Source organism: Leptidea sinapis, chromosome 2 (assembly GCF_905404315.1).
Source record: "Leptidea sinapis chromosome 2, ilLepSina1.1, whole genome shotgun sequence".
NCBI lineage: Eukaryota > Metazoa > Arthropoda > Insecta > Lepidoptera > Pieridae > Leptidea > Leptidea sinapis.
This window is the reverse complement of record NC_066266.1, coordinates 9,353,557-9,369,266: the sequence shown is the minus strand read 5'-3', so window position 1 is coordinate 9,369,266 and position 15,710 is coordinate 9,353,557. Positions and strand designations below refer to the sequence as shown.

General features: G+C 33.2%; 1 protein-coding gene across 4 annotated transcripts in view; it reads left to right on the top strand.

Moving 5' to 3' along the window:
* LOC126975782 (PAS domain-containing protein cky-1-like) overlaps positions 1-15,710 on the top strand; it is a 192,988-nt gene that overhangs the window by 151,434 nt on the left and 25,844 nt on the right. For all 4 annotated transcript variants that reach the window (XM_050823833.1, XM_050823825.1, XM_050823837.1 and 1 more), the window contains 2 exons: positions 6,450-6,556; positions 14,235-14,388. In XM_050823833.1, coding sequence (XP_050679790.1) covers positions 6,450-6,556; positions 14,235-14,388 — 261 coding nt within the window. The remainder of the gene's footprint in view (positions 1-6,449; positions 6,557-14,234; positions 14,389-15,710) is intronic.

The window sequence follows — 15,710 nt, the reverse complement described above, 5'->3', positions numbered from 1 at the left end:
TGACGTAGTGACACACGGGCATTCGTGCTTCAGTTGCTCTGTCACATTGAATGTCGTGGCTGACTAAACCATAATAAAGATAATTATATGTTTCTTACAACGAGTATTTTGTGGCGTGTTTTATTAAATATTGTTGCTTAAGAGAACTGTATAGGAAATTGAACTAAATTTTTTATAGTTATCTATGTAATAAGGGGTATTAAAACACGAATGTGGGTGACAATAGTAACTAATTATCAACAGTTGCATACAAGACATCTACACCTATAATATGAAACCTTTATAAAAGATTCTGAAACAGTTAGCTTACTAATAGTTACCATAATATCATCCAAACGAGTGTTGTAATGAAAATGGATGATATACTATTGTACTGAATTTCATTACAACACTCGTTTGGATGATGTAATGTTTATTAAGACATTAAAACACTCGTTTTAATGTTGGCAATAAGCTAACTGCTTTAGAATCTTTAATAGAGGATTTAAAGCATGGGTGTAGATAAAACTATTTAAGACTTCAAATCAAGAATTAAGTTCTAGCATATAAAATGAAATAAATGTTTCAAAACTAGATAATAACATGACCTACAGTATTTTTATCATTCTTAAAAATTTATGAATGTGACTCTATTTTAATATCTCATATCGAGCTAGCTTCATACTGGATAATTATTTTGGAATATAATTTACAACATTGTGTTAGAATTTTCTAGATACGAACGCATTAAAGGCATTAATTGAAAAAAAAAAACACAAAAATCACCATATAACTGCGCTAAAATGCTTAGTGCTTAAGTTATTTTTTCAAAAGATATATACGTCATATAACCGCTTATCTTATATCTTTAATTCAGCAATTCTTGTATATATAATCTGAATCTCAGAAACGGCTGCAACGATTTTAATTAAATTTAATATACAAAATGGTTTCGGGGGCGAGAAGTTGATCGAGCTAGGTTTCAATTTAAAAAAAAATAGTTTAATCCGTGTTTTAATGAGACACTGCTACATTAACATTAGAATACAAAGGTGAATTTCGCCACTATATACAAATATATAATAGCTCAAAGGGGACTTTGATCCGGAAAGCAGAAGATCCCGTTTCGAATCCACATGTCATATTTGTTTTTTTTTTTTGTTCAAGTTTTGTACCCCCTTAAAAATCCGAGCAAAGCAATGTTTTACGAAAGCAACAATAGCAGTGTTAAACTTTGAATTCCCTTCCATCCACTTCATAAATTCACAAATAAATTCCAAGCTTCATCCATTGTACATTGATTGAATGTAAGATATTCATCAATAACCTACGTACTTATACGCGATGAGGCCTTCTGAACAGGTTGTCTGTTTACTTTGAAAGACGCACTCGTCACCTGCTCAGAGCCGAACAGATTTTGCATACAATGACAGATTTACAAGCTTTTCAAGTGTCTGAGTATAAGCTATGTACACACTGTGGTATCTGCAAACTTGTTTAATCTTACATATTATTGAAATAAATGCAAATCTATTTTGTATAAATGTTTACAGAAATAATATTGGTTTAATGTTCGTTCTAACATATATAATTTAAATTTGCTGGTATGCTTGATTAAATATTACAAGTGATATTCGAAAGTACTTAGTTCAATTATAGTGAAAAATTATGTTCTCTCACTTCTGGGATTAATTATATACAAGTTAAATTTTTATTCAAAATTTATCAACGAAGCGGGACTCGAACCCGCGACCTTTTGCTTTCCGTGCGAGTGCTCGTCCACTGAGTCAACCATTCGAGTGACGTATCGTTGATAAATTTTGTATATAAATTTAATTTATGAAATTATGTTTTATCGAATGCTAGCTGCCTGGACAGTCTTTGTTCTCTGAAAAGTTAATACAGGCTTTTTTTTAATATAAAATATGGATTACAATGTAATGTCGTACAATAAACATTTATAATTAAAGAGCCTGAGGGTGTTCGCTTTATTCCCAGTCCGTGGTGTCATTTAGAAAATCGTTTATGCTATAATAACCTTTCCCACACAAACGTTTTTTAACAATTCTCTTAAATTTCGTAACACATTTGTTTTGTACATTTTCTGGGATCATATTGTAGAAGCATATACATCGCCCAACAAAAGACTTACTAACTCGACCCAACCGAGTAGTAGGCATAACATCCATGAGAAAATCATAAAATTCTTAAATTTGCTATATATACGTATAGCAAAGTGAATAATAAATTTACGAATAACTCAATATCGCGCCAACCGAGTTCGATGATTTTTTTTATTGGAAAGGATATACTTTCTGATATAGTTTGGTGAGAGTTTGGTTAGGTTCTGATTACGGAATCCATGACAAAGTAACTGAACTCTTCAATTCTTAGGAGCAAATTAACGATACCCGACCGAATCTTTTTTATGCTATCCGGATATTTGAGCCATCTACCATAACATAGTTATGGTCAAGTAATAATATAATAAAAATTCAATATGATGACCAAAGCTCCTTAACTACTTACAGTAAGGGTGTGATCTGTGGCAGAATTTCTGTCTGTAATCAAATTGCAAAGCGCTTACGTTCACTGCTGCATTGAAAGATTTTGTATATCTACACATATTTAGTCAATTGTTAGGTAGTGTACATAAAATTCACTAAAAATCATAAAATATAAAAAAACAACCGACTTCAAAAACACTATTCCAAAACAATACGATCTAATTCTAGTTACGATTATTGTCATTTTTGGAGTCGGTACTGACACACTCTTACACAAATTATCTTGCCTCAAACTGGGCATAGCCTGTACTATGGGTTACAAGACAACGATATATTTAATACAATATACTTACTTAAGCATACATAAATTCTTATAAATATACATGACTCGGAAACTAACATTAATATTCATCACATTAATGATTTCACCGACCGGGATTCGAACCCGGGACCTTCTAGCTCAGTAGGCTGGGTCACTAACCACTGGACTGTTCCAAAATGTCTAAAATTATTTTTAAATAACTTTATACTTACATATGACGTAATGGAAGAGCTGAGTTCGCTAGGAGCATCTGCATTTATGTATTGTTGAATCCTATATTTACATAAATCTTATGTTAGCGTCGAAACATCGGGGTCATGGATGCGACATTTTGTTGAATCTATTTGTCTTTATACAAGAGCCAATTATAAAACAAATATCGTGGAATAATACTGACAATGTCAATTATTGCAAACATTAGTGATGCTTATAACAGATATGATAAGACTTATTGCAAAAAATATGTCTCAATGTATTTTGAGATACGAGCAAAATTGCGTGTGGGACGTTGTTTGGCCATACTAGACTAGATTATTAATTTTTATTAACTATCCCGGCTAATATTCAAATATTTTTATTCAAAATAGGATGTGACATCACTTATTGAAAGTCAAAAACTACCACACCTTCCAAAAAGAATGCCTCAGACTTGAGAAGAATGCGCGCAACAAACTCAGCGGGCTTATTTTTTCATCAAAAAATTTGTTTATAAGTAATATTGTACAATTAAACTTATTATTTAATAGCCTGGGGGTAGTTTTTTTAAAAGTCATATTAAGTGATTTATCGCTAAAAAAATTACCCAAAGGGATTGAAAAAAACATTAACTAAATTGTCAAAATAGATTGACATATTGTATGAGTTGTGTCATAATTATGCATAGAAAAAGCTAAATAACAGATACTATGATAAGACTTATTGCAAAAAATATGTCTCGATGTATTTGGAGATGCGGGCAAAATAGCGTGAGGGACCTTGTCTGATTAAGGTTATGGCAGATCTAGAGATATTTGATCAAATTAAATCAAATCAAAATCACTTTATTCATATAGGTCACGGAAATGACACTTATGAATGCCAAAAAAATATTTTTCTTATTGAATCTACCGCTACTTCGTAATAGGTTGAGCTAATGAGAAGAAGTAGCAAGAAACTCATTGCCACTCTTTTATATCAAGACTTACATTTCCATCGATTTACACATAATTACAATATAATATGTAAAATGTAAAAAAATGATGCAACAAACATACTCAAACGTCAAATAGTCAATGCCTTACACGAGTAAGTAAAAAAAGTAAATGTAAATTAATACAAAAGTTATTGAGTACAGTAGCTGCATCACCCACAAGATTAGATTTAGATTAGATATAGTCAAAATTTTACATATTCTTTGTTTAGTCTCAGTTATAACTTTATAGCAAGTTAAACTTGGTATAAAGTTATACGTGAGACTAAACTAAGACATGCAATGAACAAATAGACATTTTGCTTATGATTGGTTTATTCGGACGTATAAAGGTTCCCGCGTTTATTTGCAAGGCTGTTAAACATTTGGGACCTTCAGAATTATCATTGTATTGACAGTGTTGTCCGCGATATATGGCTATATAGAGATAAATTACTACCTCCTATTGTCAGTAATTAGCTGTCAATAATCTGAATCTGTCCCAATATACCCGATAGGTCAGTCTTATCGCATTATATTGGGATCCGTAAAATTGCAATTTCCATACAAACTTCTATCGCTGGTAAGCTATACGTCTTCCAATCGACAGACTCCGTGTACGAATAAGGTGAGTTACCGTCGATAAGTTTATTGGGACAGAAAAGTCAACGATAGTAACGATTTTTATATCAAGTAGGCCACAAAATATTACATATTCTTGGTTTATTATCAGTTATAACTTTATTAGGGCTAAAAAATATTAATTTAGGAATAACTTTACTTCGCGTCTATTAATAATACAGCTTGTAAACACTAATCGAAAAAGATTAAAGCATCACTCAGACTAAGCTCCTTATTAGTAGCCAACGAAACATAATTCTGTCCGAAGTATTCATTAATAATAAAGCCCAAACCAATCGTCTTAAATGTAGAGTCAAAGATAAATGTAATTAAAGTGTACTTGATACGGCAAAACAAATATTCGTTTTGGGTCAAGCTATCGATCAATCACTAAGGCCTTGTCAGCTATTTTATAGAAGTTCCGACTGTTGAAACACATATTCTATAATCAATGAATTCTTTTACAAAGTATCTATGATTCTCAGTCACTTTATCATTAATCAAGAAGATATTTTAATTGCAATTAAAGATGGCGTGTTGCAAAAATTCATTATTATATTTTGTGGGATTTTTTTAATGAACTTTATTTAATTAAGTTTAAATGGATACGGTTTTCTTAATACATAATCTTGTTGCAAATTACAAAAGAGAATGATGTATTGATTTTAATTTGCTAAATTATTATCAGTCTTTGGTTGGCCGTTCTTTATTTATTTACTGGCTGATGCGCGGGCAGCGGGCATTTGGCGTAGATAAATAAAATAGGTTTTACAAATAATTAGCAAGTTTGGAATTGAAGATTATGTCACGTCCTATTCCAGTTCCATTTCCCGTTTTCGCTCCTGTTCCCAACATTTTATATGAATCTTATTACGAGGACGATTGCTATGGCAAACTAAACCTACTATTGGTATAGTTATAGCTCATCGACGCGAATTTCAGTTTTTCACAAATCCCTCGGGAGCCATTGTTTTGTCAGGGATAAAATGTAGCCTATGTATTTTGTAGTCTATCGCTGTACCAAATTTCATCAAAATCCGGTCAGTAGCTCCGTCGTAAAAGCGTAACAAACAAACTTACATTCACATTTACAATATTAGTAGTGAAAATTTTTGCATAAAATCTACAGCACATTACATCACTTTTTAGCAAGGTAATATAGTATAAAACAATGACCAACAGTTATTTTATGTTGTATAGGCAAACGAATAAAAAAAAATCTTACATTCATATATGAACTACTTGAGATAAAACAAATACAGCAAAGAGAGGCAGAAAAAAATTGTAGCAATAATATTATGTTTACTTCTGTGCGTTTATTTTGGTGTGGTGTGAGTCTGATTCTGAGTGTTTTTTAATAATTTTGGTTTGTTTACTTAACATTTAGCATTAATTTATCTTTATTTTATAAGTTAGAAAATATTTAAGTCTAGGTAAGACGTATTAAAGAGGTTCCCCAACTCTTGCGGCCCGTTACACGATTTTTGAAAAGTTTTGAAGTTTTTTCTTTAGCATCATGTACAAAGGAGCCTCTCACTGATAAATGGTTACAAACTTTTTATATTTTGTGATAAGTGTTTTCTTTTCAAGATCCCTCTTTTTTATGTTTGTTTTAATTAATATGCTAATCTGTATTACTTTTATTAAAATAATTAATTGATATAAAATTTTGTTGGTTCGCTTCATATTTGCATGTGTGATTTTGAGTTCATATTTGAATGTGAAATCAAAAAATAAAGTACTGACTATTAATAGTTCATTGTATGTTAAATAACCATACGTTAATACTTAGATATAAATTAAAAGCCTTTTGAAATACCCACAATATTTAAGTGAATATTTGTTTCTCCAGTAGTGAGTGGCATCTAGGCTGGGACAGGAGTTCGCTTCATGGAGTGAGCTGGTACCATCTTCTCCATCCTGAGTGCTGCAAGGAAGCCCAGACAAAGCATAGACTAAGTGAGTATAAAAATTGCTTATATATTTTTATGATGTAACTGATGCCCGCGACTCCATCCGCGTAGATAAAGGGTTTAAATAACTAGTTTAGAATTGAAGATTATCTCATGTCCTATTACAGTTCCGGTTCCCGTTTTCGCTCCCGCTTCCGACATATACTCGAAAATACTCGGCTATCTTACTCGAAATAAGATTCATATATTCCGACATATTATATGAATCTTATTTCGAGTAAGATAGCTATGGCAAACTAAACCTACTATTTGTATAGTTAAAGCTAATCGACGTGAATTTCAGTTTCTCACAAATCCAGCGGGAAACGTGACTTTGTCCGGGATAAAATGTAGCCTATGTCCTTTCCCAAGCTCTAGTCTATGGCTGTACTAAATTTCATCATCATAAGCTGTACTAAATTACTAGCTGATCCGGCAAATGTTGTTTTGTCATATTTTATAAAAAAAATATATATATCGCTGGTTGAAGGTTAATTTAAATTGAGAAAAAAAATATAATTAAAGTAACTATTCGATTGCCATCTTGCAACCCTATTGCGAATCTGTGGATGGAATAGAATAATATTAATATCGCTATACTTTATAGGTGTTGATAGCAGACGGGTGAAAATTTGAAGTTGTATGTATTTTTTAATGCTGAATCATAATAAAAAAAATTGTCAAAAAAAAAATATAGGGATGGGTGACCCTTATCATTTAGGTGTATAAAAAATAGATGTTGGCCGATTTTGATATCGATCTACCCGATATAGACACAAATTTTTCAAATAAATTGGTTTAGCCGATTTGGAGGAGTTTGGTAACAAACACCGGGACACGAGAATTTTATATATAAGACGTAGGGATTATAAAACCTTTAATCCATATATATGGCTTAACGTGTATTAAGGAAATTAGCTAACATTATTACAATAATAAATCAAACAAAACATTGGTAAACAATCTATGTCAAGCGATCAAATTCATCTTTCAACCCCGCACGTACGAGAGAAAGTGCATTTGACGGTTTAGCGCGCGTGACATTCGTGTGTGAACGCTTTGCCTTCCTCTACGTGACCGATTAAAACCTGCACATCCCTAGACCATCGACAAACAACTTTCAACTCTATTCTTTTAGCGTTCGAATTTTGAATTTTACCGCTATAAATTTCGCAAGGCGTGACTTCTTAATTGACAGGTACACAGGTTGAATTTGGAACGCTTGCAACACGTGTGACAGTTGCGTAACCGTTAGATTTTTTATGTAACACTCTCAGTGGGGTTTTAGCTTTTGATGGCAACTCATCTTTACCTAACTTAGGGTAAATTTGGATTTTATTTCTGGTTTGCCAGAAGACTAGCAAACGAACAGCGTCAGCTATTGTGGTAGCTGTTACATTATTATAAGCGGTTTTATTTGCAAAATAACTATATTTAAAGATATAAATCGACCCTCAAAATGTTACATTGAAATTTTCACAAAGCAAAATTACTTTACTCTTTTGTAAAATGAATCTCTTACTCTTAGGTCCAAGGGTTGCATAGAAAATGTTTAATATCAATAATATTATATACTAACTATTAACATTCTTAATTGGGAACCTTAAAGCATATTTTATGTGCTCATAATTGTTATTAAGGTTACATTGCGAAACAAATCATACACCTCCATATTTTTCATTTATGCGCTTTGCAAAAACAAAAAGAAAATTAAGGAATCCATTTCTTTATGTAAAGTTTACTGTCTTCGGCTCTTAAAATATTTACTTCTATAAAATGTTGTTGTAAAAATAATAGGATGTATTTATATCTCAAACATTATTTTTAGCAGCTTAAAATCTTTCTTCTTTAACAGCTTGTGTCACTCTGCTAGTGAAGTGGACACTTAAATTAAACTTTTCATTAAGAATAATATGAAATTATTTAGAGGTCAGTCAGTAATTAATGAAACTCAATTAATATATTAATAAACAGGGTACAGCCCTGCAGTTTTTCTAGCGTAGGTATTATATTATTGTGTCGTATTGTAGCTTATGTATAAGAAATAGGTGTTAGGCATCCTGGGTACCTATCAATATGTACGGAACCCACGGTGGAAGAGACCAACCCGCACTTGTCCGGTTTTTGTTTTCTGAAAAAGATACAGATTATAGATAAGGAATCCAAAATATACCATCATGCCTTTTATTATTTTTTACCATGGGAGGCTCCTATGCACAGGATGCCGGCTAGATTATGGGAACCACAACGGCGCCTATTTTTGCCGTGAAGCAGTAATGTGTAAACATTACTGTGTTTCGATCAGAAGGGCGCTGTAGCAAGTGAAATTACTCGGCAAATGAGACTTAACATCTTATGTGTCAAGGTGACAAGCGCAATTGTAAAGCCGCACAGAATTTTTGGGCTTTTAAAGAATCCTGAGCGGCACTGCATTGTAATGGGCAGAGTGTATCAATTACCATCAGCTAAACGTCCTGCTCGTCTCGTCCCGTTTTTTCATAAAAAATTGTAGTTAAATTAGTGTCACCCCTAATACAGCTTAGTTAAGACAAACTGCAATTAGGACCGTTCTGACCTTTGACCAGAATATTTATAGCACCCGACTAAAGCGACATTTTAAACAGCGTACAACGGCACACAAGTACACTACATTGCAATACTTGTAAGTAGATTATTTTACTAATTCCTTGAATATTCAAATTTGCATAATTCAATTAGAACGTGCGTTAATTTATTATTATTTATGTTTCATTCAATGTTTCTTCTTATTTACTCAATGTTATTTTGCTATAGTTACACTTTACAGGTAAATTTGTGTTATTTTTAGTAGCTTGTTAGCATTTTATGTGACTGGATAGTAGATTTATTTAAATAGTTGATTTAAATAAAATAAATCAAGATATTAGTGTAAGTTATTCTTACATTAATTATTTTTCTAATAACCTTAACTTAACTTTGTTTAGTATATTAGAAATGACATCGAAAACAATTCGAAAGGAATTTTAAGAAAAAAAATGCCTTTTAATATTTTTAATGTTGTCTTTCGACATAGGTGTCCTCTAAGGACTTCCATCTTGATCTATCCCGGGCTAATACAACTTAGTAATTCAATATTTAACCACATATTCAGAATCGTGGTCTCATTTTTAGGTTGTATTAACTTATTTTATACCCTGTTTAATCACACTCTATGAATATGTATTTTCTTTTAAATATATACGTCATAGTATATTATGATACAATTCAGCTAAGTTGCTCACTATACATGAGGCTGTAGGTTGCAGCCCGAGACGTCGGCGAGGGAGTAATCAGCCGAGTGTCTAGTGAGTAAGATTTTTTTTATGGAATAGGAGGACAAACGAGCGTACGGGTCATCTGGTGTTAAGTGATAACCGCCGTCCACATTCTCTTGCATCACCATAGGAATCACAAGAGCGTTGCCGGCTTTTAAGGAAGGTGTACGCGCTTTTTTTTGAAGGTACCCATGTCGTATCGTCCCGGAAACACCGCACAAGGAAGCTCATTCCACAGCTTAGTAGAACGTGGAAGAAAGCTCCTTGAAAACCGCACTGTGGAGGACCGCCACACATCACGCCACACATTTTACCAGTGTTAGGCTCCTTTGCACCGGATGCCGGCTAGATTATGGGTACCACAACGGCGCCTATTCTGCCGTGAAGCAGTAATGTGTAAGCATTACTGTGTTTCGGTCTGAAGGGTGCCGTAGCTAGTGAAATTACTGGGCAAATGAGACTTAACATCTTAGTCTCAAGGTGACGAGCGCAATTGTGGTGCCGCTCAGAATTTTTGAGTTTTTCAACAATCCTGAGCAGCACTGCATTGTAATGGGCAGGCGTATCAATTACCATCAGCTGAACGTCCTGCTCGTCTCGTCCCTTATTATCATTAAAAAAAAAAAAACCAGATGGTCGGGATGATATCCTAACTTGTGGTGTGTCGTGCGAAGGTGGAATGAGTAGTAGGTAGTGAGTAAGATGCTCAAGAGTTTCATATGCTCTTTTCGACTCACTTGCTAGAAAAAAACACCGCCACACAGCAACAATTACGATACAAACAAAATATGAAAATTATGGGAAATGGCGCGCAAGTTTTTTTTGCACGCTCTAAATTGACTTAAACAGATGATTGATACAGACTAATTATTGTGAAATAATAATAAGTGTTTATTCGTCTTAATTCGGGATACTTTAATTATTATCTATTTTATAAAATGTAAATGGATTTTAAGCGGCATAAAACCTCTTTGTTGTTCCAAAAAAACTGTATTATCCGATTAAATTGAATAATGTCTATTTACTCTCATATAATTTGCAGTTAGGTAGTAACTTAACTTTGTAGGGATAATAATTCTATTATGCACTAGTGTGTAATATTATTATGCAAGAAAATTTATTGAATAAGGCGTTACTTTGCGGAAATCCATAACTATACAAATTATTTAAGTTTTCTTTAGTGTTAATTCCGCCAATATTTGTCTTTAAAACAATTCGACACGTGTTTCGCCTCTACACGAGGCATCCTCAGGACGTGTTGTCTCGCCAAAATCTGGCACGAGACTCAGTCTCGTGACAAATATTGGCGGAATTAACACTAAAGAAAACTTAAATAATTTGTATTATTATGCAAGTTTATGGCCCTAAGTACGATGTAATAAGGCTCACTTGACTCAATTAAACCCTTTAGATCACCTATCATCCTTCTTTGGCATGTGTTATATCAAACCAACTCCATATTAGGGATAATTAAAAGTAAACTTTAATGAAAATATATAACTCTATCAATATTGCCCTTAAAAGGCCGGATTTAAATCAATAATTCATTCCATTTTATGCTTGTTAACTGATTTATTTTGCTAACATGTAATTCAATTTTCATATTTTAATACTAATCAATGGTACGGGAATTCATTATCGGTATCTGCATTGACACTTGAATTCAATGCAACCGCTTGTAATTTTATGAACCTACTAGCTTTAACCCGCGACTTCTTCCGCGATGAATAGTTACTTTGGGCATTTTTTTATTTTTTGGGATACTTTTCAAATAATACACATACAAACTTCTCTTTCCGCTGCTGGCAGCGCTCTTCTATGATACAATCTCTTTAATAGTATTTCCCTGTGAACTTTAATCTCCTATTTCATCCCCATTCAGGTCAAAGTTTTAAGAATCCTCGAACAAATGTTTATAAATTATTTCCTATCAAGTGCCTAAATACAAAGTTTCATGGTTTTATCTTCGATAATCACGAATTTCCATACAGACTGCCATCTTCTATTTCAACCCCTCCATTTATTTATTCTTGCAATAAAAGGTAGCCTATGTCCTTTTTCAAGCTCTAGTCTATCTGTGTACTAACTTTTATCAAAATCGATTCAGTGGTTTAGGCGTGAAGGCGTAACAAACAAACTTACATTTATAATATTAGTAGGGATTGGTGTTGCAGTTGTGCAATATTAGAGCCACTTCTTTAAATAGTTTTTGCGGTCTTTTACTTAGAATCAGCTGTTGTGTGTAAGCGGGATGTGTTTCATTAGACAAAAATACATAAATTTTTATATCTATTTGAATAAATCAATGACACTCTGTCTGGACCTCACGTAACTCTGATGGCGAGCGACCCCATATGAAGGGAGATAATTTTTTTACACGCTTTATGTTAGCTTGTATGTATTTTTGTTTGTAACTTCCTCATTTGGGCGCGATTTTGACCCACTTTAAACGGTCAGATTTCGTTCAAACTTCGTAGATTTACCGAGGATTAATGACAAGGATTAATACATTTGATATTTTTTTTTTGCAAAATAAGTTTTTTGTTAATTTATGTATATTTATCATCTATAGTCAATAAGGCATTGGTATTGGAGGAGGTAAGGAATTGGTATTCATTTTAAATCATTATTTTTTCAACCAAAGCGTGCTTTTTAGTTTTTTTTAACTATTTTTTTTAAGTGATAACCCTCACTAATGGGATTAATTACAAACTATTTGTAATCATATTTAGGCCAAGCCTCTTACTGTTAAGCAACGCATGAAAACAGGCCAGGTTTATTACTTTAGTGTGCATGACACTCGCAATACGTTACTCACTCTCAGACAACTTTATATAGTATTATAGTTGTTAATTGTACGTCAATTTAAGTATTAAAAATACTACGGAGCTAATGCCAAGTGTGGCTGACTGTTTACGACTTTTGAATCAAAATCGGTTACAGCAAGAATAGTTTCGCTTACCTTGTTGTCTATCTTACTGCACCACATGTTTGTATACTGTAAGTATATTGTTGTCGCTGTCTGAATACAACTAACAAAACTCATAGCAAACAAGAGAAGCTTATCTCAAGAGATCTACAAATATATTTTATGACGAGACGGACACCTGAATTGAAGTACTTATAAGGAACAAAACTGACAAGCGCGTAATAATATTGTCCTACTAACAATGTGTGGTATAATCGATTTTCAACTTTATTTTGTTTACGTAAAGTACAAGTTGCAATGAGCTCAAAATTGTACTTCAAACGTACTAATAATCAACGTTAGCACTTTCCATTTTAGGATGTATGCATTAAGGTTTAGCCCTATAATCTGTTTATTAACAATGGTTTGAAATATACATCACTCATGAACAATTCACACTCAATTTAAAGAATGAATAGTGAACATTGAAATGACTGTTCTCGTCCCTATAGCGCAGTTGACGTTATTTATGAATGTAATGACGTAACCATAGATAAAGAATATATATTTAGACCCCCTGACAGCTTGATAATAGGAAAAAATTTTTGAATTGGCAGTTTGTTGCATCTTCGAATCTCGTACTACGAAGCTGTGGAATGAGCTTTCTTGTGCGGTGTTTCCGGGACGATACGACATGGGTACCTTCAAGAAAAGCGCGTACACCTTCCTTAAAGGCCGGCAACGCTCTTGTGATTCCTCTGGTGTTGCAGGAGAGTGTGGGCGGCGGTGATCACTTAACACCAGGTGACCCGTACGCTCGTTTAACCTCCTATTCCATAAAAAAAAAAAAAAAAAACTTCCATGAATTACGTGTTTTTGAGTAATCCTTACAAATTTGTGAATTAAATGTTTATTATTTAGAATCTCCATTACATGCGCGAGGTTTCTACCGCAATATTTTCTTTAATTTTACAATTTATGAGTACATTATGAACGGCCAAAGTTCAGATAAAATTTGTGAAAAAAGCAGATATTTGGACCGTTATACTTTTTTTATGAAAATAAGGGACGAGACGAGCAGGACGTTCAGCTAATGGTAATTGATACGCCCTGCCCATTACAATGCATTGCCGCTCAGGATTCTTGAAAAACCCAACAATTCTGAGCGGCATGGCACTATAATTACGCTCTTCACCTTGAGACGTAAGATGTTAAGTCTCATTTGCCCAGTAATTTCAATAGCTACGGCGCTCTTTAGACCGAAACACATTAATGTTAGACATTACTGCTTCACGGCAGAAATAACCGCCGTTGTGGTACCCACAATCTATCCAGCATCCTGTGCAAACGAGTCTTCCACTGGTAATACTGTATTTGTTTCTTGAAATTTCTATTTTCTGCTTCGATAGAAACACAGATACAATACCTAATTTGGAATACTAACTTTGATAACAGGTATATAAGTAATCAATTATACTCCCCAGTAACCCAATCGGAGCAAGAGCGATCCTGCATAGCCTTGCTAAGACTCCAGCGACGATGTGGTCAGTTCCTGTGGGTACACGTCGTGCTACAGCTCAAGGATAACCTGGAAAACTCCCAGAGACCTGTGATTGTCTGCACCAATCAAGTTCTGAGGTAATACTTTTATTTTTTTAACAAATAGATTTATTTTGACACTTCATTTAGAGTGGAAGAAACTATCCCAGCATTCTTTTATGCGCTTTTTTTAATAAAAATATAAAGTATACCATGGCTTTATTACGCATTAATTCATATTTAAATATTTTTATTCAAAATATGATTCCAAATTGTTTTTAAAATTTAACGTCAACAATTACAAATCATTCAAAATAGACTGCCTAAGAAGAATGAGCGCAAGAAACTCAGCGGGCTTTTTTTTATAAAAATATGGATTACAATGTAATATCGCCCAGTAAACATTTATAATTTAAGAACCTGAGGATTTTCGCTTCATTCCCAGTCTGTATATGTAAAATGTAAATGATCTAAGGATAATCCTGAATTTTTCCGAATATCAGGCAGCCTTGCAAATAAACGCGGGAGACGTTATACGACCGAATAAACCAATCATAAGCAAAGTATCTATTTTAAACATTTTGCATATTTTTGGTTGGTTCTCGGATATAACTTTATACTAAGTTTATTTGTAAGAGCGTAAGTATTTAATTTGATTGTGCATTCAAAATACTAAGCACTATAGATGAACTCTACATTTGCATGGAGGTGAGAACGGATTTAGAAATTGGCAGAAAATTTCTTGTCAAGAGCTTTCAAAACTTATTTTTTGAACAGCCTGTTTGATGTCATAAATATGTTTTATTACAAAATTTAATTTAACTCCAGTCCAGTCAAAGGTTAATTTTGTAATGCAACCGATTTAGCGTCTTCGTACACATTTAATTTCTATTATCTATCAAAATAATTTGAGTTTTCTTTAGTGTTAATTCCGCCAATATTTGTCTTTGTACAATTCGACACGTGCGACCATAATCTGGCACGAGAATCAGTCTCAGTGCCAGATTTAAGCGAGTCAACGTCCTGAGGATGCCTCGTGTAGAGGCGAAACACGTGTCGAATTGTTTAAAGACAAATATTGGAGGAATTAACACTAAAGAAATCTCAAATCATTTTGACAATTAAGGCAATCCTTAAAGTAACGCCTACTTCAATAAATTTTCTATTATCTATGTCATTCTAAATTTAATATGACGGATTCCCAAATATGGCGACGATCTATTCTAAAGCGCCTTTTACTAAGAAAAGAATGTCCATGATAAAACATTCGAAAATCCCAAATTCATTTATAGATACTATTGTGAAACTTGTGTTTAAACGTAAAATACACATAAATCTTACATAAGCTTGCACAAATAACGTAAATCCAATCATAGCTTATACATTAGTCTCCTTATATCTGTGCCAATATTTAGATTGTT